The sequence below is a fragment of the Palaemon carinicauda genome, chromosome 10 (assembly GCF_036898095.1).
Source record: "Palaemon carinicauda isolate YSFRI2023 chromosome 10, ASM3689809v2, whole genome shotgun sequence".
NCBI classification, from domain to species: domain Eukaryota; kingdom Metazoa; phylum Arthropoda; class Malacostraca; order Decapoda; family Palaemonidae; genus Palaemon; species Palaemon carinicauda.
In genome coordinates this window covers 157,857,439-157,885,365 of record NC_090734.1, presented here as the reverse complement: position 1 = coordinate 157,885,365, position 27,927 = coordinate 157,857,439, and the positions used below count along the sequence as shown (strand labels likewise).

General features: G+C 45.2%; 1 protein-coding gene across 8 annotated transcripts in view; it reads left to right on the top strand.

Moving 5' to 3' along the window:
- The window catches only part of LOC137648908 (protein tramtrack, alpha isoform-like), a 92,572-nt gene that overhangs the window by 1,776 nt on the left and 62,869 nt on the right, over nt 1-27,927 (top strand). For all 8 annotated transcript variants that reach the window (XM_068382088.1, XM_068382087.1, XM_068382089.1 and 5 more), the window contains exons 2-4: nt 21,435-21,520; nt 22,506-22,678; nt 22,857-22,953. In XM_068382088.1, the coding sequence (XP_068238189.1) occupies nt 22,514-22,678; nt 22,857-22,953 (262 nt within the window). In that variant the 5' untranslated portion in view covers nt 21,435-21,520; nt 22,506-22,513. The remainder of the gene's footprint in view (nt 1-21,434; nt 21,521-22,505; nt 22,679-22,856; nt 22,954-27,927) is intronic.

Below are 27,927 nucleotides of genomic sequence, written 5' to 3'. Positions count from 1 at the left end.
AGGAGCCATATCCTTACCTACTAGGTAGTTCCCTGTGACCCCCCCCCCCACAACCACTTTATCCGTAACTTATTCTAAGACTTGAGCCTCAACCTTGTTTGCTTCCCAACTGGTTTTTTAGATGTATTTCCTAGTTTAACTTGTCCTTAACCTTTCAAAGAAAATATTTCTGATTAATAATCACATGACTTGTTCAATATTTATAAACACACCAGTAAGACTTCTTACCACCCCCATAAGAGAAACGGCCACTGGTTTTCGGTTATTAATTCGATCTCTTTTCATAGCATATCAAAGAAGAACCGGTTTGGATGTGTGACATAGTCGGAGGAGGAGCTAGTTTAATGTTAAAAGTGGTGAAGATTGTATATTATAGTAGTTGTAGAGATGTAGGAGATTGGCCCAGGGAAAGTCCCATGACAGCAAAGATATTTTCGACTGGAAATTATAATTGCCTACCAGGACTAATAATAATAATAAAAAGGGAAATAAAAGCATAGGTAAGAGAACTACCTGTTGGGAGTTGTAGGAATTATCATCAGGATCTTCTTGTGTTGTGGCGATTAAAACAAATTAAGTAAAAAGAAAATATTTAAAGTCAATCTTAACTGCCGATTATTGGTTTTGGAGTTCAAACCAGCCGTGTAGTTGGGATCAATTAATTTATGCTGATGAAAATAGATTTACTTAAATTGCACTGTAGTGAAGTAAAACCATATTTACTTAAATGGAGCTCATCATAAATTCATTAGGCTACCGAGTATATAGATGGGACTTCATGAATTCTTTTAGGTGGGGGCTTATCAGATAAAAGTAACACGAAGAGTTTAGGGAACTGAAATGAAAATGCCATGTTAACAGGATGCAACCTAACCTATCATAATTTGTAAGTGTGAGAGTAGGCATTATTACCCATTGCCAAAACACTAAATTGCAACAGGGGCAATACTTGCTGGCACCATTATGTCCACGGGGTTCAAGAAGAGCTGTATTTAGGGATAACGTCATTAATAGGGAATGACTCTATAGTTATTAATTGTTCCGGTACAAATAGAAACTTTTGTCCTTTACATAGGAGACGATAACAAAGCTTTAATGTCTGTAAAAATTTTATAACTAGTTGTAGGTAGTTGGCCATTGGTTACTGGCTTGGAGCTGGGAAACTCTGCTCTCCCTGCTTCTTCATTGAAGAGTCACTTTTATAGCAGCTGTTAGCAAGGACAGATGTTCTTCCTGACTTCTATTGTGTTTTTGATTTTGTGACTTGAGCAAAAAGTTAGTCACCTATTCCTACAGTCAGGCCTACCCCTGTGATGTATGTCGGGAGTGGTCATCCTCCCAGTGGGAGACGTACGTCATGAAGTGGAAAAAGAAGTGTAAGAGGAATCCTCTCAGTCATCCTCAAAGTTGAGAAAGTCTTGTTTAATTTCCCTTACCCTCGGTACGCTAATCAACAACTCTTATCTGCTTATCTCTTCTGGAGGCTGCTTGGAGGAGATTGGTGACCTTTTAACCTTTATGCAAGTCAAGGAAAGGAGACTTTTCTGTTTAACTTATACATAATGAAACTGATGGGGTCTCTTTCTTGTGGTGGGGGAGTCTCTCTTTACTTTTTTCTTTGTAGTTTGATGATGCCTTCCTTTTTGGTGTAGTCCTCTTTCCAAGGAGTGGCTGGTGGGGGTGAACTCTTCTAGGACCTCACAGGAACAGAGTGCAGCCCCTGCGAGAGAAGTCATCGACTCTTCTCCCTTAGAGACCACTGAGGGAGATACATCCCCCTGTGCTCGTACCCTGGAAAGCACCTGTTATTGAAGGACTTGTCAGAGGATTCTCAGTCAACCCAAGCAAGCCCTCATGTGAAACCTAGCCTCCAGATCTTCAGTCTTCTGATTTTCACTCCTATAGGAGGAGGATGCCTCCAGAGCATGCTCGCTAGGTTACAATGCAACCTTTGCCATAACCATCCTCTCTGGAGCACCAAGATCTTTTATATGGCTCAACCAGGTACACATCACCGATGGACTCTTAACAGGTGCGACTCACCTAGACGCGCCTCATCAAGACATCAAGAAGAGGTGCGCTTCATCCAGACACACATCCAAGATGTCTATCATCTAGACGAGCGTTCGTCCAAACGAGACGCTCACATGTGAATACGGTTTCAATAGGAAGGGTCCTGTCACCGTGGATCCTTCTCTCAAGGAGACGAAGGCACATGGTCCTCACTGAGCTATCTCTCGATATCCTGGCAGATATCCCTATTCACCTGCCTGTAGACCCAGCAGTGTTAGCCCTAGCCCAGGGTGCGTCCTTGGACAAGTTGGCATCGCACCTAGTCGACTACCTTTGCTTCAGGTTGTGCTGTTTTGATGGTGAAGCTTGCAATGGCCTCTTCCTAGGTGGACCACTGGTCCGGTACAGTTGAACACTTGGGGGACAATAAAGACCTGTCTAAACCGGAGTGGAAGAAGTTCTTCGAAGGCATAATTTCTGGCACACAATGCTGCCAATGGGACAACTGGGTCCTAAAACGACGAGACTCGGTCGTCTTTAGGTTCATAAAGCAGGTGCTGCAGAGAAAGGTCCTACATAACTCCATTGTCTCCTCTTTTATTCCCTGTGGGTGAGGTGAGGCAATAGCACAGAAATGAAGGAAGGCCAGTCAGGACTCGCTGCTCTTTTGCGGCTGTTTCATCTCGCCCCTTCACTAAGGCTCGAGGTGCACCACAGGAAGCCCACAAGCCCTTCCCTGACTTGCATCGGCAGAACACTGCCAATGCGCCTTCCCAACCCAAGCAACCCTTTCAAGGGAAAGGCAAAAGAGGAAGGGGAGGCAGACCTTCCAGATGAGGACAATGCCCCTGCTAGTAAAGGATTCTCTTTGCGATACCTCCACCACTTCCAGTGGGGGATGCCTGCAACCCAGGTGGCCATGTTGAAGAGCCAAGGAGCCAAATGCTGGACAGTTTGTTTCCTTAAGGCAGGGTACGTCATACATTACATCAGCTCTTCCCCACCCCAATTCGTAACCTGTCAAATCCACCGTCCCTGACCAAGGGATCGGCGAAGGTCCTTCAGGTGGAAATTTTTATGATGTTAGAGAAGGATGCTTTCCAAGAGGTTGAGGACGCGTCCCTAGACTTCGTCAGTCGACTTTTGTGTAGAAAAGGCATCTGAAGCCTGGAGACGCATCATAGATCTCTTGCCCTTGAACAAGTTTATCTTTCAAATTCCGTTTTTGATGGAGATTGCAGCCACGGTCAGACTAGCGATCAGCCTTGGATACTTCATGATAACGTTGAACTTGTCAGACACGTACTTCCAGATCCCAATCCATTCCTCCTCCTTAAGTACCTAAGCTCCCGTCTGCTTAACAGTATGTACTAGTTCCCAGTGCTAAGCTTCGGGCTGCCGACATCACCTCAATTGAATTGTTCGTGTGTGTGTTCATTCTAATTTCAGCGTAGGCCCATACCAACTGCTTCTTGTCTCCTCTGCTTCCTGGATGACTGGCTGATTTGGTGGAGACCTTTCTTCTACACCGAGACATGCTTCTTGAGTTTTGCCACTATCTGAGGTTCATATTAAATCTCGATTAGTCATCCCTACAGTCCAAATAGGATCTGGTATACCTGGCAATGCTCATCGATGCTCTACTAAGAAAGATCTTTCTGTCTCGGAGTGGGATTGAAAGGCTCAAAGAAATGTCTCTTCCCACTCTAGTGCGATGGTCGCTGCCAGCCCATAAGTGTCAGCGACTATAATGGGTCACATAGCTTCACTGGAATATATAGTTAGGAAAGATACTGTTTACAGTAAATTACTTTAATTTATAATTTTTTTCTATCTATACAAAGCTGAGTCCTTCTACTCGTACTTTACTGGCATCACAAACCCCTTAGAAAGTCCCAGCTTCAATCAAAATGATTACTTTACCTACCTGCCCATGCTTCATTATAAAATTTCAACTGCCATATTCCAGCTTTGCTGTTGTCTTCTGTGTATAGGACTCAGTTTTGTGTAAGAAAAATTCAAATTATATCCAAATTCGTCATTTTTTTTCACCATTGTGTACAGAGTTGCCAGGTTTTTCTAATTGAGAAAAGGCCAATTTTTAATGGTACACCGACAATTCCGCACTGTATAATTCAGTGCAGACAATTCAGCGCTGCCAATTCAGCGAATGACAATTCAGCTTAGAATCAATTCAGCGCATGACAATTCAACACTAGGACAAATCAGCACAAGGACAATTCGGCGCCAAAAGGCACACACGGTTCAGTGAATGACAATTCAGCATAAAAACAATTCAGCACAGTAACAAGTCAGCATAAGGAAGCAACTACAAGGAAATTCAGAAAAAGTTATAACACCTTATTGATAATATATAAAAAGGGATATAAAAGATTTATTAAATTTACATATTAAAAATGATACATACAGTATATGTAAAAAGAAATGAATTAATTTATTTCTGCAATCAATGAGGTAGCTTATATTTTGTAAGTATTCCAACTTATCAAATCGACTTCCATACTCAATAACAAGCGTTTTTATTGCCTTAGCTGTCCTTTGGTATTTTGGGTTTTTTCTACCATCGTCGTGTCCAGCTCTTATTCTCAGTATCCTTTTCTCTATGCTATCTTGCTCTAGTTTAAGAAACTTGACAAACTTATAAAAGGTTGGATGGTTATGACCCAATGTTAACTGAAGACTTCGGTGCCACCCTTCTAATGAATTATTGGTCTTAGGTAGGTTGCCCTGCACTCGATCAAATACAGTCCATAACTCGGGTTTAAAAACCGCATCTCTTCTACGACGACGGAATGGACGACCAATCCATGTGTCCTCGAAATAATTTGTTAACTCTTCCAATTCCGGAGGCATAATTCAAACACATTACAAACATCGTCAGCAGGCACAAAAGCTAAGGCTACCAACATCTTACAGTGTCGACGAATATGTTCGTCACTTACATAAATCTGGGTAAGATTCAATGCCTGTATTTTTCTCCATATACACTGAGCAAGGTGGAAAAAACAACCGCTTATTTGTGTTCCTACAAAAACTCTTGAAAATGCATTTGTTCCGTAACCGAAATACAAACCACGCTATTTACAAAGGGTATTACTTTTAGCGCAGCTGAAATGACGAGCCAATAGTTTTTAACGAGGGTTAATTACCCCCGCGCTAGTTAGCGGGGGGTGGGGAAGGGTAGCTTGCTACCCCTCCCCCCTCCACACACCGGTGACTTGCTCCACTTCACTTTTGGCTCGGCGGTGATCAGACGTGTCTGCTCATCGCCTTCGTGACAGCCTTTAATTTTCTGCTTTTTCTTTTCAGCGTGTGTGATTGGTTGGAAGTTGACCTTCAGTTATTTTCTTTACTATGCGTACATGCCCTGGAGTTGCCGGCCGTCCTTGTGGGACTTTCATGTCGTATGTTATTACGGACCCACACACCCTCTGCCCTCAATGTCGGGGCCGACGGTGCGACCAGGATAACATGTGCAGGGAGTGGTCTGCCTCCCAGTGGGAGAGGTTTGGCCGTCGGCGTAAGAAGAAGTCCAAGAGAGACCGTTCTCCTCCGGGGTTAGCCTTGAAGGAGGAAGGTTCTCGGGACTCTTCTTCCGCCGCCCAAACCTCCTCCGAAGCTCCCCCTCGTCCGCCTCCTACGGAGAGTCGTCCGAGTGGGAGCGCAGGCCCTTGTTCTGTTTCCCTTCCTTCGGTGGGGGGAGAGGGCGTCGCCTCCCATAGCGAGGCGGTTCCCCCTCCTCCTCCGGGGGAGGTTATTGATAATAATGCCTTATCCAGTGATGATCTTTTACAGATTTGGTCGTCCCTGGGGCTTAAGGGCTTGCCCTCCAGGGTCGCTCTTATTGACCTTGTCTCGTTGGGGGCCGCTGTTAAACAGTCGCCGGTGGTAGCGGAGGTAGACCCTCTGTCTATTTTCGACGTCGTGGTGACAGAGGCCTCCTACGTGGCTGGGCCTTCCGCCGCAGGTGCTGTTGCTGGTGATGGTGCTCAAGGCTCTCCTCCTCCTTCCGTGCTTCCTTCGAAGGGGGAAGTGAGTCCTTCGGTCTCGACTGCTGCCCAGCTTCCTTCTGAGGGAAGTGTTTTGACGGAGACTCCCCTTCGGAGGACCGATGGTCCCGACGATCTCCCCCGAGGCCGCCTCCGCCGTAAGGCTCACCGCCCTCTACGCCACAAGGGCCTCCCTTCCCCTTACAGGGGGACTAAGAGGCGCCTTTTTGGGTCTTCCTCCTCCGGGGGGGACTCTCCTCGTCAGCCTCAACCCACTGCTCCGCCCTCCTTGAACCTCTCTGCAGACCACTCACCATCTCCTGCCGGATCTTCGCCTTCTGGAGAACTCGTCACCCGACGGGCAACGGTCCCTTCGGGGCTAAGGGATTCTTCCCTTACGCGAGCAGTGCTAACGCACAAGCGCCCTCCTGCTCGCCAGCGCTCTCCTGCTCGTCGACGATCTCCTGCTCGCCGACGCTCACCTGCTCGTCGGCTGTCTCCTAATGTTCGCCCCCCTCGCCAGCGCTCTCCAGCTCGTCAGCTCTCTTCCGAGCGTTAGCGCTCGTTTGAGGACCATCGCCCTGCGGTCTCTGACCACCCTTTAGTTCCTGCTGAACTCCCTGCTCACCATCTGCCTGGTCCTGTGGCTATGCAACATCGTGCTGCGCGTGTGTCAGAAACACATGTTCGCCAATGCGCCAGCGATCTTCCCGTTCCTGCTTGTGAATGCACCGCACCAGCTGTTCTCTCACAGGAAACGCGTCGACCTTCTGCTCGCCAGCGATCACCAGCTCGCCAGCGATCACCAACACGCCAGCGATTACCTCCTCGCCAGCGTTCACCTGCTTGCCAGCGCGCACAGGCGATCTTAGTATCGCCTATTCAACAGCGACAACGAACACACCGACGTTCGCCAACGCTCCTGAAGGAACATGGTTCGCCAGCTTCTAGCTCGCCATCGCCCGCCTGCACATGCCGCTCGCCATTGCACGATCGCCCTCCTGCGCATGCTGCTCGCCATCGCACGACCCTGCACGATCGCCCGCTTACGCATGCTGCTCCTCATCGCACAACCCTGAACGATCGCCCTCCTGCGGATGCTGATCACTATCGCACCCCATCACGCGATCATTCACCTGCTCATGCTGCTCGCCATCGCACAACCCTGAACGATCGCCCGCTTACGCATGCTGCTCCTCATCGCACAACCCTGAACGATCGCCCTCCTGCGGATGCTGATCACCATCGCACCCTATCACGCGATCATTCACCTGCGCATGCTGCTCGCCATCGCTTACCATTACGCGGTCATTCACCTGCGCATGCTGCTCACCATCGCACACCAGTGCGTTGACATACCACATCGCGACATCGCCAGCGATCTTCCTCACCTACGCGGCAGCACGATCCCTCGCCGTCGCGCCAACGCTTGCGTTCGTCGCCTCGGACACGTGTTCATTCACCTGCCCACCCTCGCGACCGCTCGCCCGCGCGACCGCTCGCCCGCGCGACCGCTCGCCCGCGCGACCGCTCGCCCGCGCGACCGCTCGCCCGCGCGACCGCTCGCCCGCGCGACCGCTCGCCCGCGCGACCGCTCGCCCGCGCGCCCGCGCGACCATTCGCCTTCGCGCGACCATCGTTCGCGGCGAATTCCACAGCCGGTGGTAGCAGCAGGGACGCGTGCTCCTAGACGGCACTCGGGATCACCTCCATCCAAGCACAGGTTGGTAGTGCAGGACGGAGACAGGTCAGTACAGCATTCTTCCCCACCTTCTTTTCAGGCAGGTACCGTCGTGTCCACTCCAAAGGATCGCCCGATCCCTTTCTCTTTAGCAAGGATTTCGGACTCTGTGTCCTTGGAGCAGCAGACTTGGTTTGGTCCGCTGGCGCGGGCGTTAGTGAGGGTTATGAAACCAGCACTCGCCGGCCAGGGTGACAAACCAGTGGCTGTCTCTCCTACGCTGAAGAGAAAGAGAGGAGTGGACTTCGTGGTGACTTCCCCTAGGGCGAAGTTGGTTCCCAAGAGGTCGGTCTCAAAGGTCCCTTCTCCTGCACGAGTACTCTCTCCTTCTCCCGTGGACGAGGCCTTTCCGTCCTCAGGTGAGTCTAGTGGGGCGGTAGTCTTCCCCTCGGCACCAGGGGGGGAAGACTTCGCTTCAGGCAGGAGAATCGTCTCGTGAGGAAGGGGCCCCTCGAACCTCGTTGTTGGGATCCTGTATCCCTCCCAGGAGGGAACCCAAGGATTCCAAGACCGTCCCTAAATCCTCTGCAAGGATTCGTCAGGAACCCACGACTACCCAGGGGAATGTCCACGTGTCACCCCAGGAAGAGATTCCTGGGGCAGGAGACTTAGCTACCAGCTCGCAGGGAGGAGAACAGCAAGAGTCCGAACATGCCTTCTGGCAGGTCCTAAGCCTGATAAGGACACTTAACAGACTTACGGATCCAGTCATCGCCCCCCGTGAAGGCAAAGACGCGATTCTGGATGAAGTGTTTGACGTTCGGAAGGCCCCTAAGACCAGTGCAGCTCTGCCCTGGTCTCGGGGGCTGAAGAGTGCCAGAGCTAGGGCCAACGCTCAGCTCGCACTTCTTGCCTCCTCCAGTCGTTCCACTGCCGGGAACAAGCTTATCCCTCCTCCTCGCCTTCAGCAGAGGAGGTATTTCGAGATCCTGGGTGAGCACAACCTCGCTCTTCCTCTCCATCACTCTGTGGAGGAGCTGGCGAAGGGAGTTCCCCTGGAGAAACTCTCTGCCCGGCAGGTGTCGTTCTCGGCGGCGGAGATCCTTAACCACGAGAAGGTCGCTAAGTGTGCCATGCAGGCCACTTCGTGGCTGGACTTCTGGCTAGGATCTCTGGGCATCCTATTGCGATCGGAGGACTTGTCCAAGGAGACCAATAGGAAGGCCCTAGAGACCTTCTTGCTCTTGGGCACCCGCTCCATCGAGTTTTTGGCGCACCAGGTTACCACCCTGTGGGCCAACTCGGTGTTGAAGCGTCGCGATGCTGTGTCCGAGAGATTCCATCCGAAGGTCCCCGCCGTGGATGTGTGTAGGCTCCGACATGCTTCCCTTCTGGGGGAAAGCCTGTTTGAGCCTCAAGACTTGGAGCGAACGGCTGAGAGGTGGAGGAAATCCAGCACGGACTCCCTCCTCCACAGGGCCCTTACAACTCGCCCCTATAAGCCTCCAGCCCCGCCACAACAGCAGCAACAGACTCGTAAGGCTCCCAAACAGGCACCGGCAGCTAAGAAAGTGGTGTCTAAGCCCCAGCCCTTTCCAGCCAAGGTCAAGAGGGGCGGTAAGTCCTCCAGGGGAGGCAAGACTCCTAGGGGTGGCGGCCGCGGCCGCAAGCCCTAGGAGTGGCAGTCCCCCTGCGTGTCCACCTGTGGGGGGATGCCTTCAGCGTTGCGTCCGCAGGTGGCAGCAACACGGGGCCGATGCTTGGACGGTCTCAGTGATCGGCCAAGGTTATCGCGTCCCGTTCACGTCATCTCAACCTCCCCTGACAGCGAATCCAGTGTCGTTGAGCTCCTATGCCATGGGATCGGCAAAGGGGCTGGCCCTTCAGGCCGAAGTAGAGACCATGTTCGAGAAGGGTGCTCTCCAGGAGGTCGTGGACGGCTCCCCAGGCTTCTTCAGTCGACTTTCTTGTAAAGAAGGCTACTGGAGGCTGGAGACCCGTCATCGATCTCTCAGCTCTGAACAGGTTTGTCAAACAAACCCGGTTCAGCATGGAGACAGCAGACACGGTCAGACTTGCGGTGAGACCACAAGACTTCATGTGTACACTGGATCTAAAGGACGCGTACTTCCAGATCCCAATCCATCCGTCTTCCAGGAAGTACCTGAGATTCTGCCTAGACAACAAGATCTACCAGTTCAAGGTGCTGTGTTTCGGTCTCTCCACAGCTCCTCAGGTGTTCACCAGAGTGTTCACCCTGATTTCATCTTGGGCGCACAGGAACGGCATTCGTCTCCTTCGTTACCTAGACGATTGGCTGATCCTAGCAGACTCGGAGTCGACCCTTCTTCGGCACCGAGACAGGCTTCTGTATCTTTGCCAGGATCTGGGGATCGTGGTAAACCTCGAGAAGTCCTCTCTGCAGCTGTCCCAACGACTGGTTTATCTAGGCATGCTAATAGACACAAATCTCCACAAAGCCTTTCCATCAGACGACCGGATAGCAAGGCTGAGGAGGGTGGCGGAGCCTTTCCTCAGGCGAAAAGAACTCCCCGCCCAATCGTGGTTGCGTCTCTTAGGCCACCTATCCTCCCTGGCCCGTCTGGTTCCAAACAGCCGCCTCAGGATGAGATCCCTTCAATGGCGGCTCAAGTCCCGGTGGAATGAAGGATCCGATTCCCCGGACATTCTGATCCCAATGGGGTCTCTGGAACAGACGGACTTGCGGTGGTGGCTGGCCGACGAGAACCTGCGGAAGGGAGTGAGTCTTCTCGTCCTCCCCCCGGAATTGACTCTGTTTTCGGACGCGTCAAAAGAAGGGTGGGGGGCGCACGTTCTGAACCAGAGGGCCTCAGGCCTTTGGTCAGAATCAGAAAAGTGCCTACACATCAACCTGCTAGAATTGAAGGCCGTCTTTCTGGCTCTTCAGCAGTTCCAACGGTCCCTGGCGGGTCACTCCGTGGTGGTGATGAGCGACACCACCACGGTAGTGGCTTATATCAACAAGCAGGGAGGCACTTTTTCGCAACAGCTATCTCATCTTGCAGTAGAGAGACTGAGGTGGACCGAAACCCACTCGATAACACTATTAGCTCGCTTCATTCCTGGCAAGAGGAATGTGCTCGCCGACAGTCTGAGCAGGGCTTCGCTGATAGTGAGTACCGAGTGGTCTTTGGATCCTCAGATAGCCAACAAAGTCCTGACTTTGTGGGGTTCCCCGACGGTGGACTTGTTCGCGACACCCTTGAACTTCAAGCTGCCCCTGTACTGCTCACCAGTCCCGGACCCCAAGGCACTCTGGCAAGATGCTTTCCAGCAACGGTGGGACAACATCGACGTGTACGCCTTCCCACCATTCTGTCTGATGAGAAGGGTGCTCAACAGGACCAGACTATCGGTCAACTGTTCCATGACTCTAGTAGCTCCGCTATGGCATCACGCGGAATGGTTTCCGGACCTTCTGCAACTCCTGACGGAACTCCCAAGGGAGCTTCCTCCACGACACGAGCTTCTCAGACAACCCCACTCCGGTGTCCCTCACAGGGCCGCAGCCTCGCTTCGGCTTCACGCCTGGAGACTATCCAGCGTCTCCTCGCGGAGAGAGGCTTTTCGCAACAGGTTGCGGAGAGAATGTCTCGGCACCTGCGAAGGTCCTCTGAGGGAGTCTACCAAGCGAAGTGGAGAGTCTTTTGTGGTTGGTGTCGTGGAAGGGGTATCTCTCCCCTCGATGCCACTATTCCAGCAATAGCGGACTTCCTTGTGTATCTGCGAGAAGAAATGCGCCTTTCTGTCTCGGCGGTGAAAGGCTATCGCTCAGCCTTAAGCTTGGCCTTCAGATTGAAGGGCGTGGATATTTCTTCGTCCCTAGAACTCTCTTTACTCATACGTAGCTATGAGCTTACCTGCCCCCAGTCGGAAGTGAGACCCCCTCCTTGGAACGTGGTTCGAGTCCTCAGGTCTCTCAAGAGACCTCCCTTCAAGCCATTACGCCAGGCCTCCGATCGCCACCTGTCTTGGAAGACGGCTTTCCTACTCGCCTTGGCCTCGGATAAGCGAGTTAGTGAACTTCATGGTCTCTCGTACGACATCGCCCATTCAAGGGGATGGGTGGAGGTAACGTTCAGGTTCGTCCCTGAGTTTGTGGCCAAGACTCAGAATCCTGGAGTGCCGGATCCTCGGTTCGACTCTTTCAGGATCGCGAGTCTCCGTTCTGTAACAAACGACCCAGATCAGCTGCTACTATGCCCAGTGAGGTGTCTGAGGTACTACTTGAAGAGAACGGCTGCAGTCCGTCCTCATGTGCGAGCTTTGTTTGTGAGCACAGGCAGGACAAAGAGGAGGGTCACCAGGAACACCATCTCAGCTTGGATTCGAAGGGTTATCCACCATGCCCTGAATCCTGACCCTCCTCCGTCACGTCGCCCTCGGGCCCACGATGTCGGGTATTGCTACATCCCTGGCCTTCAAGAGAAACTTCTCTGTGACGCAGGTACTTCAAGCTGGGGTCTGGAAGCGTCAAACGACCTTCACAGCCCACTACCTGCAAGACGTGACCCACAGGAGCCTCGATACGTTCTCTATCGGCCCTGTGGTGGCTGCACAACAGCTGGTCTAACCTCAGGCTCCTTTTTGGACAAGTAGCAGTAGGTTGAGGGCGTTGTTACCCGGTCTTAGTCTGCGTGAATGAAAGAGTATGTCTGTCCCTTACTTCTTTCTTCATTCTCCCCTCTCTTGGGGAAGCAGCATCCTGGTCCTCGCATAGCTGACCTCGACCTCTGCAGGTAACCCATGCTTCTTTGTGCTCCTAGTATTAAGCTTAATACTGTTGCGTCTCCCATACCCTGACGAGGTGGTATGGGGAACGTCCTATCCTAGAATTCCTATCTGAAGGTCTCAAGGTCAACTTCATAGGACGAGTCACACTCTCCTCCTCACACTGCTTATGTAGGCCACTCGTTCCTAGCGATGCTAGGAACTTGTGAGGTACAGGGGCTCCCTCTCTAGTGCTGCTCACTGAGGGATCGAGCCCCCGGGCAAGCCGAAGTCAGTAAGGCTGGGGACTTTCCACCCTTCCTAAGGGGTAAGTCACCCTTTGTAAATAGCGTGGTTTGTATTTCGGTTACGGAACAAATGACAAATTCGAAGATAATTTGTATTTTTCCTAACCATACAAACCTTAGCTATTTACACATATGTGCCCGCCATCCCTGACCCCCAAGTCAAGTCCTACCTCTAAGTGAAGTGAAGCAAGTCACCGGTGTGTGGAGGGGGGAGGGGTAGCAAGCTACCCTTCCCCACCCCCACTAACTAGCGCGGGGGTAATTAACCCTCGTTAAAAACTATTGGCTCGTCATTTCAGCTGCGCTAAAAGTAATACCCTTTGTAAATAGCTAAGGTTTGTATGGTTAGGAAAAATACAAATTATCTTCGAATTTGTCATTTTGGAAAGCCTTTTCAAAATCACATAGCATAGTGGCTGGAGTCAGATCCGGGTATAGATTCAAAATAGTTCTTAATGCCTTTTCATATGAATCCTCGTATAGTATATATATCACTGGAAAAACACATCCTTCACAAAGCATATGAATGACAAAGTTGGTGGAAAAGGCGCGGAGCTACCTTAAATGTACCATCTGCAAGCCAGTTTTTGTATTCTTTGAGGAGTTCAACATTTTTTCTAGTCGAAACCCTCTTAATGAGAGAATGCCTTGATGAAGTCATTGAGCTTCAGCACGGCATTTCATTCCCATGCTGAATCTTGGTGACGGGCAAGAGGGCTCTCGAACTTGGGGAAATTGCTCCCCCAGTTCGAATCTAAATTTCTCTCTTTCTTATCTTTTTCTTCCTCTTTATATTGCTTCAACCTTCTCCTAATATTATAAACTTTCTTTCATGATGCTGTCCCAACCCTATGAGTAAAATTTTCCATATGTATGTGTATATTTTTACATATATATGTATGTTTATTATTTTTTTTTTCTATTTATGGCATGGATGTTTCTACATCTGTTATTGCCACTTGGGCGGATGTTTATGCATCCGGTATTGCTGCCTGCTTTGATGAATGTGAAAGGTGTCGCGGTTGGGAGGCGTTTGTGCTCAAAGCTATATGTGAGTGTATAGGATGATCTCAGCCATCCCGAAGATGGTTTGGACCTTTTTGGCGGAACTATTCCAAGTGTTGGGTCTTCGGAATCCAGGGGGATCCAATGCTTGGGGTAGGACTCTCGGCTTCTGGCCGGAAGCCCGTCATTACAGATATGGGGAGGATGATTCCATAGTTTCTTGGTCTCAGTCCTAACAGGCGGGTTCAGCTTACACCTGTGCCTCTATATCTGTTTTGATGCTATCCTTCGGGTAGGGTATGGAGTGGACCATCTGGGAAGTATACTCTCACTGTGCTGGTAGTGGAGAGTGTAAATTTCCTTCCCAACATGTGATGCCTTAATGTTCTCAAGCAGGTAAATCAAACTTCAAAAAATCACTCTTCTCTCTTCTTTTTTATGATGGATTCTTGTGAAAATGACCCCACCTCCCCTGGATATGCTGACTCGCCCCCGGCACTGTTGACGACCTCTGGCAATTCATTTAAAGAAAACTCCGTTGACGACCTAGGAACTAAAAAGGACTGTTCTTTAAACATTCTGAAAAAGGGTAATTTGGGCAACACAGGAAAACTGAAAGTCCTGCACGTTACCCAAATCCCTTTAGAAGCTAATTATGATGTGCTACATAAAATATTTGAGTGTTACGGATCAATAAAAGAAATTAGAATGAAACTTCAAGATGATAATTGGGAATCTTGGTTATCATTTAATTGTCATGAGGAAGCATTTAATGCAAGCTGTAACATTGTTGATATTAAAGTAGGTAATATGAGTGTTAAGGGTGCTCTTTGTGATGGGGCACCTAAAGATCTGGATGTCTACAGACCAGCAGACTGGGCTGATAAAGATATAGAGGCAGATATACCATCCCAAAGAAAGCCAAAACCACCAATGTGGCTTCTTGCTCAATCTGTGGGAGGTACGGAAAATTATTTCAAGATATGCAAATTTCTTCAGAGGAAGGTAGGTACGATCGCACCTGGAGATATATCTCGATTCGGGAAGAAAAGTTTCTTGATAAAGGCCAAGTCATACACACAGTCTGTTATACTGTCTAATTTGAAGACAGTAAATGATGATATAAAATTGGACATCAAACCCCATCTAAACTTTAGCTATGGAAGGGGAGTGGTTTTTAATAGGGATCTGTATGAATTTACTGAAGAGGAGATATTGGCCATGTGTCCCCTATCAGTGTGGAAAGTACATAAAGTACCTGGAACATCAATGATTGTTCTTACTTTCCAGGATGCTGATGTACCTTTCCACATAGACATAGAAAACGAAAGGATCAGAGTTCAACCTTTTAAGCAGAAGCCACTGCAATGTTATAATTGCTTTAAATTTGGACATCCTTCCAAAGTTTGCAATAATGAAAAAATTTGTAATACTTGCTCCAAAATTTACCATGGGGATTGTACACTTGAGGCAAGATGCTTAAACTGCAACTCTAATCATAAATCTAATGATAGGAGCTGCCAGTTTTATAAGTTAGAAGAGGCTGCCCTCAATAAATCAATTATTGAACATGTAAGCGTGGGGCATGCCAAGAGATTATTAAATAAATCTAATACTTATGCAAAAACATTAAAAACAGGAGAAAAAGTTCCTCGGGAATCATCTCACCCACCTACTACTGTAGGTAGTTCTCGAAAAAGGAATTCACAATCTATTGATAAAGTGCTGCATAAGACAAGAACATCTCCTCCTAAAGATTTATCATTGAGTATCAACAAAAAGACATTGCCCACCACTATCAAACCTTTGTCCCCCATTACAAAGGATAGTACTAACCTCTCCCAGGCCATATCCTTGCCTGATTTAATGGAGATTCCACCTGACACCAAGTTATCAGGTGTACCTGTAGTGGGGAAGGTACAAAAACCTGGTAACCTGCAACCTATTAATCGTAAAAGAGAGAGACCTCCATCTCTCTCACCCCCTTCCATAAGAAATACTAGAATTATGACATCAAATAAATATGATGTTTTGTCTGTTGATGTTGGCGATCAACCAGAAGACAATTTAAATAAATCAGAAATTCAAGTTGAGGTCCACCATCCCCCTCAACAAATATATAAAAAAGATACAAAGAAAAACTCCAACGTAAAACCCAACATAACAAGACCATCTCTGAAGAAACCTACAAGTAATAATGTTAGATTAAAAACTGCTAATGGGAAGACCTCACCCAAGACGTCTTCCAGAAATAATCCATAGTTTTCTCCTCCATTTTGCAATGGAACTGTCAGGGTTTGAGGGCGAAATATGAAGAACTTAAGCTCCTAATTCATGAGCATTCCCCCATAATACTATGTCTACAGGAAAGTATGCTTGATTCTAACACTCCTAGTCCTCGAGAGTATGTTAGCTATAGAACACCATATAATCAACAAGCAGGGAGCCATGGCGGAAGTCTCATGTACATTCGTCGAGATGTTCCCCAAATACCTATGTCTATACGTACAACCCTGCAGGCAGTTGTTGTACAAATTGATATAGGGAGAAAATATACAATATGCTCTCTGTACTTACCTCCAAATGATGATATTTTATATGATGATTTAGCAGAAGTTATTCAACAACTCCCTCAACCTTTTCTCTTACTGGGAGATATGAATGGTAGACATCCTTTATGGGGTGATGTTTTGGCCAACACAAGGGGCAATATTATCTCATCAATTGTGGAGAATGAGGATGTGGGGCTCCTTAATACAGGAGAGCCCACGCACTTCCATGTTCAGACAGGTACTTTGTCATGCATTGACCTTTCAATTGCAAGCTCTAACTGCCTTCTTGATTTTGATTGGAAGACATTAGATGATTGGCATACTAGTGATCATGCACCAATCATTATAAACACCAACAAGGGTCCACCTTTGCAAAGATCGCCACGTTGGAATCTAGACAAGGCAGACTGGGTTAAATTTTCCGAGCTAAGTGAAATCGAAGGGAGAGCAGAACAGTTTGAAAGTATTGATGATGCTATAGACCTGCTGAATGGAACTCTTCATACAGCAGGAGTCAATTCAATTCCCAAAACAACAGGGTTATTCAAACGACGACCAGTCCCGTGGTGGTCTTCAGAACTAACTGCACTCCACAGAGCCACAAGAAGATCTCTAACACAATTGCGTAGACTCCGAACTGATGAGAATTTAATTATGTACAAGAAATGTAGAGCACAGTTCCGTCGTGCCATGAAAGAAGCAAGGCGCCAGTCATGGATGTCTTTTGTTTCCTCCATTAACAGTAGAACACCAGCATCTTCTGTGTGGAGGAAAGTAAAAAAGATAGCTGGCAAATTCACCCCCAACCCACCACCAGTGTTGAAGGTGAATGGCCAGTATGTAACTGAAGCAAATGAAGTTAGCAATGCCTTGGCTAATCATTTTTCAAATGTATCCAGCAAGTGTGAAGGAGCCCCTGGTCACCAGTATAGGAGCACTGAAGAAAATAAAATTTTAAATTTTGCAACAAGAAGGGAAGAGTCGTATAATTCTCCTTTCACTGAAAGAGAATTTGATTCCGCACTTGCTCATTGCAACGATACAGCCCCTGGACCCGATGGAATTCCATATGCAATGATTAAACATGTACATTTTAATACAAAGCTATTTATTTTAAGCATTATTAATAGAATATGGCATGATCATAGTTACCCAAGTGTTTGGGAACTAGCCATTATTTTAGCCTTTTTAAAACCCGGTAAAGACAAGTTTTTAGCAGCAAACTATCGTCCTATTGCATTGACATCTTGTTTATGTAAAATTATGGAGAAGATGGTCAATGCAAGGCTGATATGGTACCTTGAAAAGAAAGGTATTTTATCACCGATTCAATGTGGATTCCGAAAAATGCACTCAACGACTGATGTGTTGATACGACTTGAGTCTTCTATTTGTGAAGCCTTTGCTTCCAAACAGCACCATGTTACAGTATTTTTTGACCTTGAAAAGGCATATGATACCACATGGAGATATGGTATTCTTAAAACCATTCATGAATTGGGATTGAGAGGAGAGCTGCCACTATTTATTCAGGCATTTCTTTCACGTAGAGTTTTTCAAGTGAGAGTGGGGGAAACTCTATCAGAGAGTAAGTGCCAGGAAGAAGGAGTTCCTCAGGGTAGTGTGCTGAGTGTAACCCTTTTTGCACTAGCAATTAATGGGATATCCTCAGCCATTCCCCAGGATGTTCTCTCAACACTATTTGTGGATGATCTCTCAATATCATTTGCTGGCACTAGAATGGCAATGGTTGAGAGAAAAATCCAACTCTCTATTGATAAAATTATCCAGTGGGCTGACATGAATGGATTTAAGTTCTCGACAAGTAAAACTACCATTGTCCATTTTTGTCGTATCCGGGGAGTACATCCAGACCCGGATATATACATTAAAGGTCAACGGATACCATGTGTATCGGAAACCAAATTTTTAGGTTTGATATTTGACTGTAGACTTACATGGGTTTCTCACCTAAAAGCGCTAAAAGCTAAATGTGTTGAAGCTCTGAATATCTTAAAAGTATTGTCCCATACATCATGGGGGGCAGACCGCAATACTATTTTAAAATTATACAAGGCCTTGATTTTTTCCAAAATTAGTTATGGTTGTGAGGTATATTCTTCAGCCACCCCAAGCCGGTTAAAAATATTAGACTCGATACATCATGCAGGTATTAGATTATCTACTGGAGCTTTTAAAACCTCGCCTATCCCAAGTCTCCTTGTTGATGCTGGAGAGTTACCTCTAGACCTTTACCGAATGTCTTCCATTCTTCGGTATTGGTTTAGATTGCAAAGACTCCCTAGCTCTCTAGCCTTTCAGACTGCAAGCCTTGTAAGACACGCATCATACTTTGAGTTGCACCCAAAATCTCCTCAACCTTATGGCTTTCGGGTGAAACGATTTTTAAATAGTCTGGATATAATTAGAAATAAGGTACTTCCATTCAAGGTATCATCAATGCCTCCATGGAAATTACCTGACATATCATTTTGTAAATACTTTATTGGAGTTAAGAAGAATATGACTGACTTAGAATCCAGGTCTCTTTTTATGGAACATGTCGAAGAACATAGGGGATCGACTTTTATATATACTGATGGCTCCAAATCTGATGCTGGCGTTGGATTTGGAGTACATAGTAATGATTTTAATTGTAGAGGTGCACTTCCTCTAACAGCTTCCATATTTACTGCCGAACTGTATGGCATATTAACCGCTATTGAGAAAATAGCTTTGGAAAAGGAGGGTAATTTTACAATTTTTAGTGATGCAAGGAGTGTTCTTCAAGCTTTAGAAGTTTTTAATTCTAGTAACCCTCTAGTTTTAAAGATTTTAGAATGGCTTTTTATTATTGGACGGAAAGGTATAACTGTTCGATTTTGTTGGGTTCCAGCACATGTAGGTGTGTCTGGGAATGAGAAGGCAGATTTACTGGCGAAGAATGCGGCATCCGAGTTGTTACCAAGGAGGTATCCCATTCCATGTAACGATCTCCTACCTTACATCAAGAAATTGGTTTGTGATAAATGGCAACAGCACTGGGACAGTCAAGACGGCAATAAAATGAGGGAAGTAACAAATATCATATCACCTTGGAGGTATAACATGATTCCCCGAAAATGGGAGACGACTCTTTGTCGTCTCCGTATTGGTCACACACGGTTGACACACGAGTTTCTGCTGAAGGGCCAACACCAACCGTATTGCGAGGACTGCTTAGTACCTTTAACAGTGAGGCATTTGTTGACCGAATGCCCTAATTTTACTAACCTAAGAAATAGATATCTGTTTGAGGCTCAAGGTGAGGATGGCAGGTTTATCCTTGCCAAGATTCTTGGACATGATGTGTCTTACTATGCGAGCGGAATTTTTAGATTTATTTCAGAAGCAGGTCTTCTGAAAACTATTTAACTATTTTAATGACTTCTTAATTTTTATGGTTTTAATCGAATTCTCTTTTAATTTTCATATACAGTAAATGGTATCGGCGTCAATGACCTTAGATGTCAGGATGCCAGAAAACTTTCAATCAATCAATCAATTTCTAGTCGAAAAGATAAACATTCTAATGGTATCTTCAACCCCAGAATCGTACAATAAAAAAGGTTCTCCACTGTGTGTTACACGCAAATGTTCAGGTAATACAATATCACTGACATCATTAGGTGCTGGAATTGGCTCACCATCTCTTTTTCGTCGGCGCTGAACAGTCCGTTGTAATGAAGTATACTTTGGGAGTAAAACCGCAGCTTCATCTGGCAAAGAGACTTGAGTTTCTTGAATTATTCTTCTTGGGACATCATTAGATGCACTGGCTCGTTCACGTAGGTCAGAAACCATCTTCTTCATTGCTGATACTGCTGGCTGAGGCACATGAGTATGGGCCTTTACATCTTCCCACAAGATTCCGTTGACATGGATTCGACCTTTGCATCTGTCTTGTGTACAACGGCAAGACACTTTTCCATTCCGAAGTTTTCTATCCAAACGATAGCAAAATCCATTTAATAGAATATGCTCGCGTCCTTTCTCCGATAAAATCCGCTCCATAAGGCTGGCTTTTCAGTTTTAACTAAGCAAATGTTTATAAACAACTGTATTCCAGAAAAGGGAATATATACCGTCCTAAGCTTGTACTATAACTTTCTTTATTTATTCAGTGGTTGTTATTGTTAACAACCATGAATTACAACAGTAATGATAATAATAATAATGATGATGATGATGATGATGATGATGATGATGATGATGATAATAATAATAATAATAATAATAATAATAATAATAACAATAATAATAATAATACAGTAATGACAAAGATGATAATAAGAAAAATAATCTTTATATGCTAATAATAAGATAAGGGTGAAGGTGTGTGCATTTTTGCACTGAATTGTCCTTGTGCTGATTTATCGTTGTGCTAAATTGTCATGCGCTGAATTGATTCTAAGCTGAATAGTCATTCGCTGAATTGGCAGCGCTGAACTGTCCTGCTCTGAATCGTCGGCACACGACTTTTAATCAACAGAAGCTTTAAAAGGCCAACCCATTAGTAGAAAAAGGCCAGATATATAGTATATAAGGCCTGCCTTTTTTTTTCATATTGCTAGAGGCCAACCAATCTTTAAAAAAGGCCAAATTTGAGTGTTTTTTTTTTGGCCTGAAAAAGGTCAAACTGGCAACCCTGGTTGAGTAGTGTACATCATCTGACTTCATTCACAATTTTGTTTTGCCACCGGAAGCCATTTTCTGTAGGCCATGTGGCCTAATTTCTATTAATCAAAATCTAAATGTTATTCATTATTGTACTCTATATGTACTCGACATTGTTAATAGTTTATATAGGCCATATCTGTTTTGACGTTGTTACTCTTTTTAGAATGATTTATTGTTAATTTATTCTCATCATTTATTTATTTCCTTATTTCCTTTCCTCACTGGGCTATTTTTTCCCTATTGGAGCCCTTGGGCTTCTAGCATCTTGCTTTTCCAACTAGGGTTGTAGCTTGGCTAGTAATAATAATAATAATATGTCCAATACGTCATTAGATATTTAGTTTACATTCATTGTTCGTGTGTACAGTATATTAATTTATTTATTGTCTTACAGGTTTGAAGGTGCATGGAATTGTTGGAGACTATTGAAGCCTTTTAGATAAACATTTTTGAGCTGTGACGCTGATAGGCCGTTAACAGGTAAGGGTTTTTCACGACATTAGTAATTACGCTGCAATTTAGACAATTGAAGGATTTCTTGCTGTGTTGGTAATGGATAGTGGTCAGAAGAAATCCTTAGAGGCTTACATGCCATGTCAAGGCACTATAGTCAATTTATTTTAGCAAGGCAGATTTGCACCGAGTCGCTGTGGTACTCTTTTAGCTCGGAAAAGTTTCCGGATCACTGATTGGTTGGACAAGATAATTCTAACCAATCAGCGATCAGGAAACTTTCCCGTGCTAAAAGGACACCGCTGCGAGTCGGTGCAAATATGCATCGCTAAAATAAATGGACTACAGTTGGAATCTTCAACTGCTGTTTAAATCCGAAAAAATTCTATGAAGGACGTGCAATGAATTTTATTGTAAGTGTAGTAAGCCTATCGTCATTTCCTCCCATGCCTATTTACACAAAGGGCCTTGGTTAGATTTTGCCAGTCATCTCTATCTTCATCTTTTAAATCTACTTTTCCATTCATCATTTCCTACTTCACGTTTTGTAGTCCTGGGTCTCCAACTCTTTTAGTGCCTTGTGGAGCACAGTTGAAAGTTTGGTGAATTAATGTCTCTTGGGGATTGCAAAGAGATGCCCAAACCATCTCTATCTACCCCTCACCATGATCTTATCCACATATGGCACTTGAGTAATCTCTCTTATAGATTCATTTCTAGTCCTGTCCTGCCGTATAGTAGTATATATCAAGTCGTGAAAGCAAGGATAGATGCTAATAAAAAGTCAAGTGTGTACTGGTGAGAACAGAGGTATCAGTTGAGAATGTTTTTTCCCTTCTCAGATCATATTAAATCCGTCATGGTGAATATATGATCATGAGTTGTTTGATTATATTGACAATTATGCTGTATTTTTTATTTATTAAAGATTTCATTGATTCTTTTATTCAGTAAATAACTAAGATATTTCTATATATAGTTCTCAGCAATTAAATTTGTTTACATTTTTCAGACACAACAATGCCTCCTGTTGAGATCCAGTGGTGCGATCATTCCTCGGTCTTGCTGGAGTATTTGCGTCAACTCTACGAGGAAGGCCGCTTTGTCGATGTCGGTTTAGAATGCGAGGGACGTCAAGTTAAAGCTCACAAGGCAGTTATTTCTGCTTGTAGTCCATACTTGGAAGTAAGGTCAACGAAAGTTTAGTCTTGATATTGCATATTTTATTGGAGATGATTTGAGATTTGTGAATACAGTAATGTGACTGCTAAATGCCTACAGTCATTTGTATTTTCAGATCTATGCCAGCAGTTTCATTATTTATAAGGTAGTCTGTTAATGTACTTTTAATTTTTTTCTCCAGGGTTTATTGAAGGGTAATCCAGCTAGAAGTCATCTTATAAAATTCAATGGATATTCTTACACCAGTTTAAGAGCAGTCATAGACTTTATGTATAATGGTGAGTACAGTAGTAACAATTATTCAAGTAGAATTTGCGGTGATAGCTGAAAATTTCTCTTCAAATACAGAACACTGTTGTACCATAATTGCATGCTTGTAGTATTTTTTGATGAGAGACACTAGTATACTGAGAAAGTTTTATGCAATTTATACCAGGGGAGATCTCAGGTTAATCCTACCCTGTGTTTATGTTCTTTTATTCCCACAGGGATACAAACATTTGAGTTATTTATTGGGTTTACTCCTAAGTTGATTACCTATGATCAGACAAAAGAAAAATGTGCTTAACTGGTGATAACTATAATAGGTTACTAAGCAACTTGTCCTGGTCAGTGCCATGCACTTCTGCAAGGCAAGCTCCATTCTTTTCTTGGTCATTCTGTGAAGAGGCTGTCTTCTGTTGCTGGTCTACGATCAAGACAGCACTCCACACTGGATTACCCTTACAGTGCTTTCTCTGCCTTTATGCTTAATAATAATTTCCGATGTTGCAAGTGTCATGTGGACTTGCCCCTGCCGTGAAGGTCGTCCTTATGGCACCTTCATGAGCCAGGTTGAGGTAGATCCGCGTCCCCTCTGCCCTTTGTGTCGTGGTAGACGAAGTTCCATGGAATCTCTGCAAGTATTGTAGGGAGTGGCTGTCCTCGCAGTGGGAGAAGCATCATTCCTTTCGCAAGAAACTAGTCAAAAGGGCTCGTTCCCCTTCCTTGTCTTCTGGTAGCAGTAAGATTAGCAAGCTCTTTTCTGCCACGACTGATATTCCCCACTCTGTTCCTCCTTTTCCTGAGCCCTTTGGACTTCGGTAACCATTACATATTGATGATGATAGTTTTGTGAATATATTGTCTCCCCATAGACTGAGTGATCACGAGTCACTAACGGAGACGGAATCCCTGGCTACGGCTTCTGCACTTCTGGTGCTTGCCCTGTCCTTGTGTCTTTGGTGCCTGACTATTCTAACTTATGCAGATCTCCTTTGCCTCCCACTATTGTCCTTAGTGGTTAACCCTTTGTGGCGGAGTTTGTGTGGTACGACGTTTTGGTTTTTGGGCTTTGACTGTAATTGTGTTGAAAGACTAGACTTGTTCACAAAACATTCTCGACAAGAGACTTCCAATTCCCTATGTACTGAAGCGGCCCTGGTAGAGATCCCTTCCTTTTACCCACTAGTTCTTATGAGACAGGCTTGTCTTTTATGCTGAGGAGTCCTCAGCATTGCTCACTTCGCAAGAATTTTCTCGGCTCTTCCCAGAATTCTCCCACTTACATTGACGATTAAACCTCTTGAGTAGTGTCCACAACTCCAATTTTAGTTGGATCATATTATCAAATCACTATTGCCTTCTCTCCGTTCAAATGACTGTATGGAAAACTAAATTATCTACCGTCTCCTTGTGCGCTGACACCACTTGTGTCAAAGACCCATATCATGGTTCCACCACGTACTCAAACTATCATGTCTTTGCGTGATGATGTCATGGATCATGTCAAGCAAAAGGTGTGCGTGAGCTTATTCGTCTGCGCAGTGGCCATGACGCCTTTCCACAACATTGAAAATTCACATCCTGAGCATAATATCCCTACCCAGCCACGTAATCGTGTTGACACTTTTCGCGAATACAGTATAAGCCCAGGTCGAGTCGGATTGGCTACCAGGTAACCTCTACCCTGAGGTCTCAACTTAATCACTTGGATCCTATGTATCCAACAACCAAATGCCATATCAATGATAAACCTGTTATTTTACAACAACGTATGTAAACTAGTATCTTGTCTACTGTTCATATTGCTTCTGGAATTGTCATCCGATTGTTTCTACTTTCCAGATTCTGGATAGGAAAGGGGCACCCGAGGCATACACCCTTCCCCTCCAGTGGTACCCCCTTTCCACTCCGGATGAAGTTCCAGCTATCAAACGCTGTAAAAACGACTCTCCTCGGAGAGATCCTATTTGTCTCACAGCTCGAGCTGTGATCTGTTGATGACTCTCTGGACCACGTTGCGCGCAGGCCGAAGCTCTGTTGACATGCGACCCCCCCCCCCCCCCATGGGTACTGATGTCTGGGTCTGAAGCTACCCACTTTCTACGTATCATGAGCTTTATTCAATGCCTGAATGGTTTGGGAGAGCCTACTTATTACTAATAACTGATACACACTGTGCTATTGACTCTGTTTTTTAAATATAAAACTTACCCGCTGGTTATATAATGGCTAAAGTCCCCGACGCCCTCGGCAGAAAATTTAAAATCTCTTGCGCAGCTTAGCGCATATAAGGCTGGTGTACCCCAGCGCCCTCGCGGTACCACAGGTAGAACTATACTCAACCAATTCAGATTTTCTCTGCTGCCATAGCTGGCTGAACTATTGGAAATTCTCTCTTTTTTCTTATTCTGTTTGGACGGTATTTTGTGATGTATTAACTTTTTTGAGTTTTGGCTTTCGCATATTTGTTTTATTTGATCTGTGATCACATATTTATAACTTGAAAGGTAGGGTTGGAAGGCTTTTCAACCTATTTTAAACCTCACGAAAGCATAGGGACGAAATGTAGACATTTCGACCTTTGATGATGTCACAGCCTCTTCCGTAGGCTAAAAGTCTGTCTTGCCTTTTACAAAGAATATAAGTGATTATGCTTTTAGAGTTTCAAGTTATAGATTAAATTAAAGGAATTATTTTGAGAAAATTTTATCCTTTTAATATTTTTCTTTAGATAATCTTCGATCCGTTTGCAAAGATTAACTACCGTTCAGTCTATTTTTGTTACGCAGTAATCAGTATCGTTACGATGTTACATATATTGTAGCGATTTTATGAATAGTACTTTCTTCTTACTTCCCAAGTCTTTAATTGTACTTTATAAAAGGAACATTTTATTTTGCTTTTAATTGGTCCTTTCAGTATTTTTCCTTAGAGATTAAAGGAAATTACAGTTCACATTTTTTTTTTTTACGTTTCGCCTAAGGTTGATCCTTGATCTTTGTAGTTAGGCATGAAACAGCATCTATCTTCATTTATGCAGTCTTTTCAGCCTGCCGTTAACAGTGCGGTTGAGTATCTCGATTCCAGTCTTTGACACGGACGCACAGGCGTCGTGTCTTTAACGGTGAGGACTCGTTGTCGCACAGGCGGCCTACCAACCGTAATGTTCAATGATGGGGGAAAGTGGTGCTTTACTTCGATTACCTGCTCAACGCAAACCGACGGCTCATAGCACCTAGTATCAGTCTATACAGACGCGCTGACGTTCGCCAGGCAGCAGAGCCGGCGAAGCGTCATCAGAACGGTGCGGCAATGTCGACGGAATGGAGCGAAGCACCACGTCAGTGTGGACGCTTCAGCGTCAGTTTGGACACTTCAGCGTCAGTATGGACGCTTCAGCACCAGTGTGGATGCTTCAGCGTCAGTGTGGACGCTTCAGCGTCAGTGTGGACGCTTCAGCGTCAGTGTGGGCGCTTCAGCATCAGTGTGGACGCTTCAGCGTCGGGGTGGACGCTTCGCTACCTATGACTATAGACTTTGATGTCTACCTGACCATGAACGTCTAGTGTTAAGTTATTGTTGCTCTAGGCGCTATATTAAGAAATAAATCTTAACTAGAAAGATATTATATTCTCGGACCAAGACCTGCTGGGCTAACTCTTGGTTGTGAGAACTAGAATTATAACCTCTGATTGAGGTCTGAATTCAGAATCATAAGGAGTGGATTCCTAAGAATCAAGACTTTTCTTCCTAGGATAGAGATTGTAAAAGGAAGGGAATAACTTTCAGAAGTTTCCCTCATATTTTTTACCTGCTGCTCCTCGTTCCGACTTCAGAGTTTTCGCTAGTTGAGTTGATGGTGTGTCTAGTTATTTTATTTTATTATTATTACAAGCCAGCTACAACCCTAGTTGGGAAAGCAAGATGCTTTAACCCAAAGGGCTCCTTTAGGGAACATTGGCCTAGTAAATTAATGGTAAAATAAAGTAATGAATTAACATTAAATCATTCTCAGGAAAATAACGAACCTTACTGTAGAGATTGATACAGCACTTGTAGCTGCTACAACAGAAAGGGCATTAAGGCCTTTATTAGAATAGAACGAAAAATTATATCTCCCACCTCGGGCAGATCTTTTATGATTTAATGTTTTATGTTTTTAAACCACTCGTAAACATAGCGCAGTGCTCTGGAGGTGGTGTTTGTTAGTTTCCACCTTGCCCCTAGTCCTATATCTCTAACTTACGTTCCAACCCTTGGGAGAAGGAAGATCGGTAGGCTGAGGTTCTTTGCGGACCTTGTGCATTAAACGTCTGTTCTGCCGAGCGATATTGTTGATGCAGTCTAAGACGGTCTCTCTCCACTTTGGAATGATGAGGTAATGCTCTTTTCTTCGCCTATGATTGGCGAGCTATGACATCACAACCATGTGACATAGTATCTTGAAAAGAGCGGAGTTGGAATGTCTTGAAGCCATCAGTTCGTCATCGCTATGGTATCATGGATCTTGTAACTGTTTTCTGCATATTAGAATGCAGTTCCCTGACGAGAATAACATTCTACATTTTCCCTGTCTACCAGACTAGGTAGTTACTCGTCATGTATGCACGCGAACAGAACTTACCTTCGCAGCAGTCCTGTTTTGATGCTTGAACAGGAAGCAATCGAGTGTTTTTTTTCTTCTGCGAGAAAAGCGGAAGTCAGACAAGTCTCATACAATCCTAGCTCTTCCTCTGGATTTTGACTCGCTTTCAGGGAGGAAGGACTTTGTCCTCATCGATTGGTAGTCACCAATCAATTTGTCCAAGACGTTTCAGGAGTCGTATGTTTTCTATTAACTTATCCTGCAGTATCTAACGTTCGCCAGGAGTTTTTTCTTTTCGGAAGAAGGCGACGTGTCAGCACCAGAATCGTGTAAGACACATAGTTCTTCGGGGGAAAAGGTGCTCAGTTTGCTTGTTCACACTTCTCCTCCTTCCCCAGTTTGG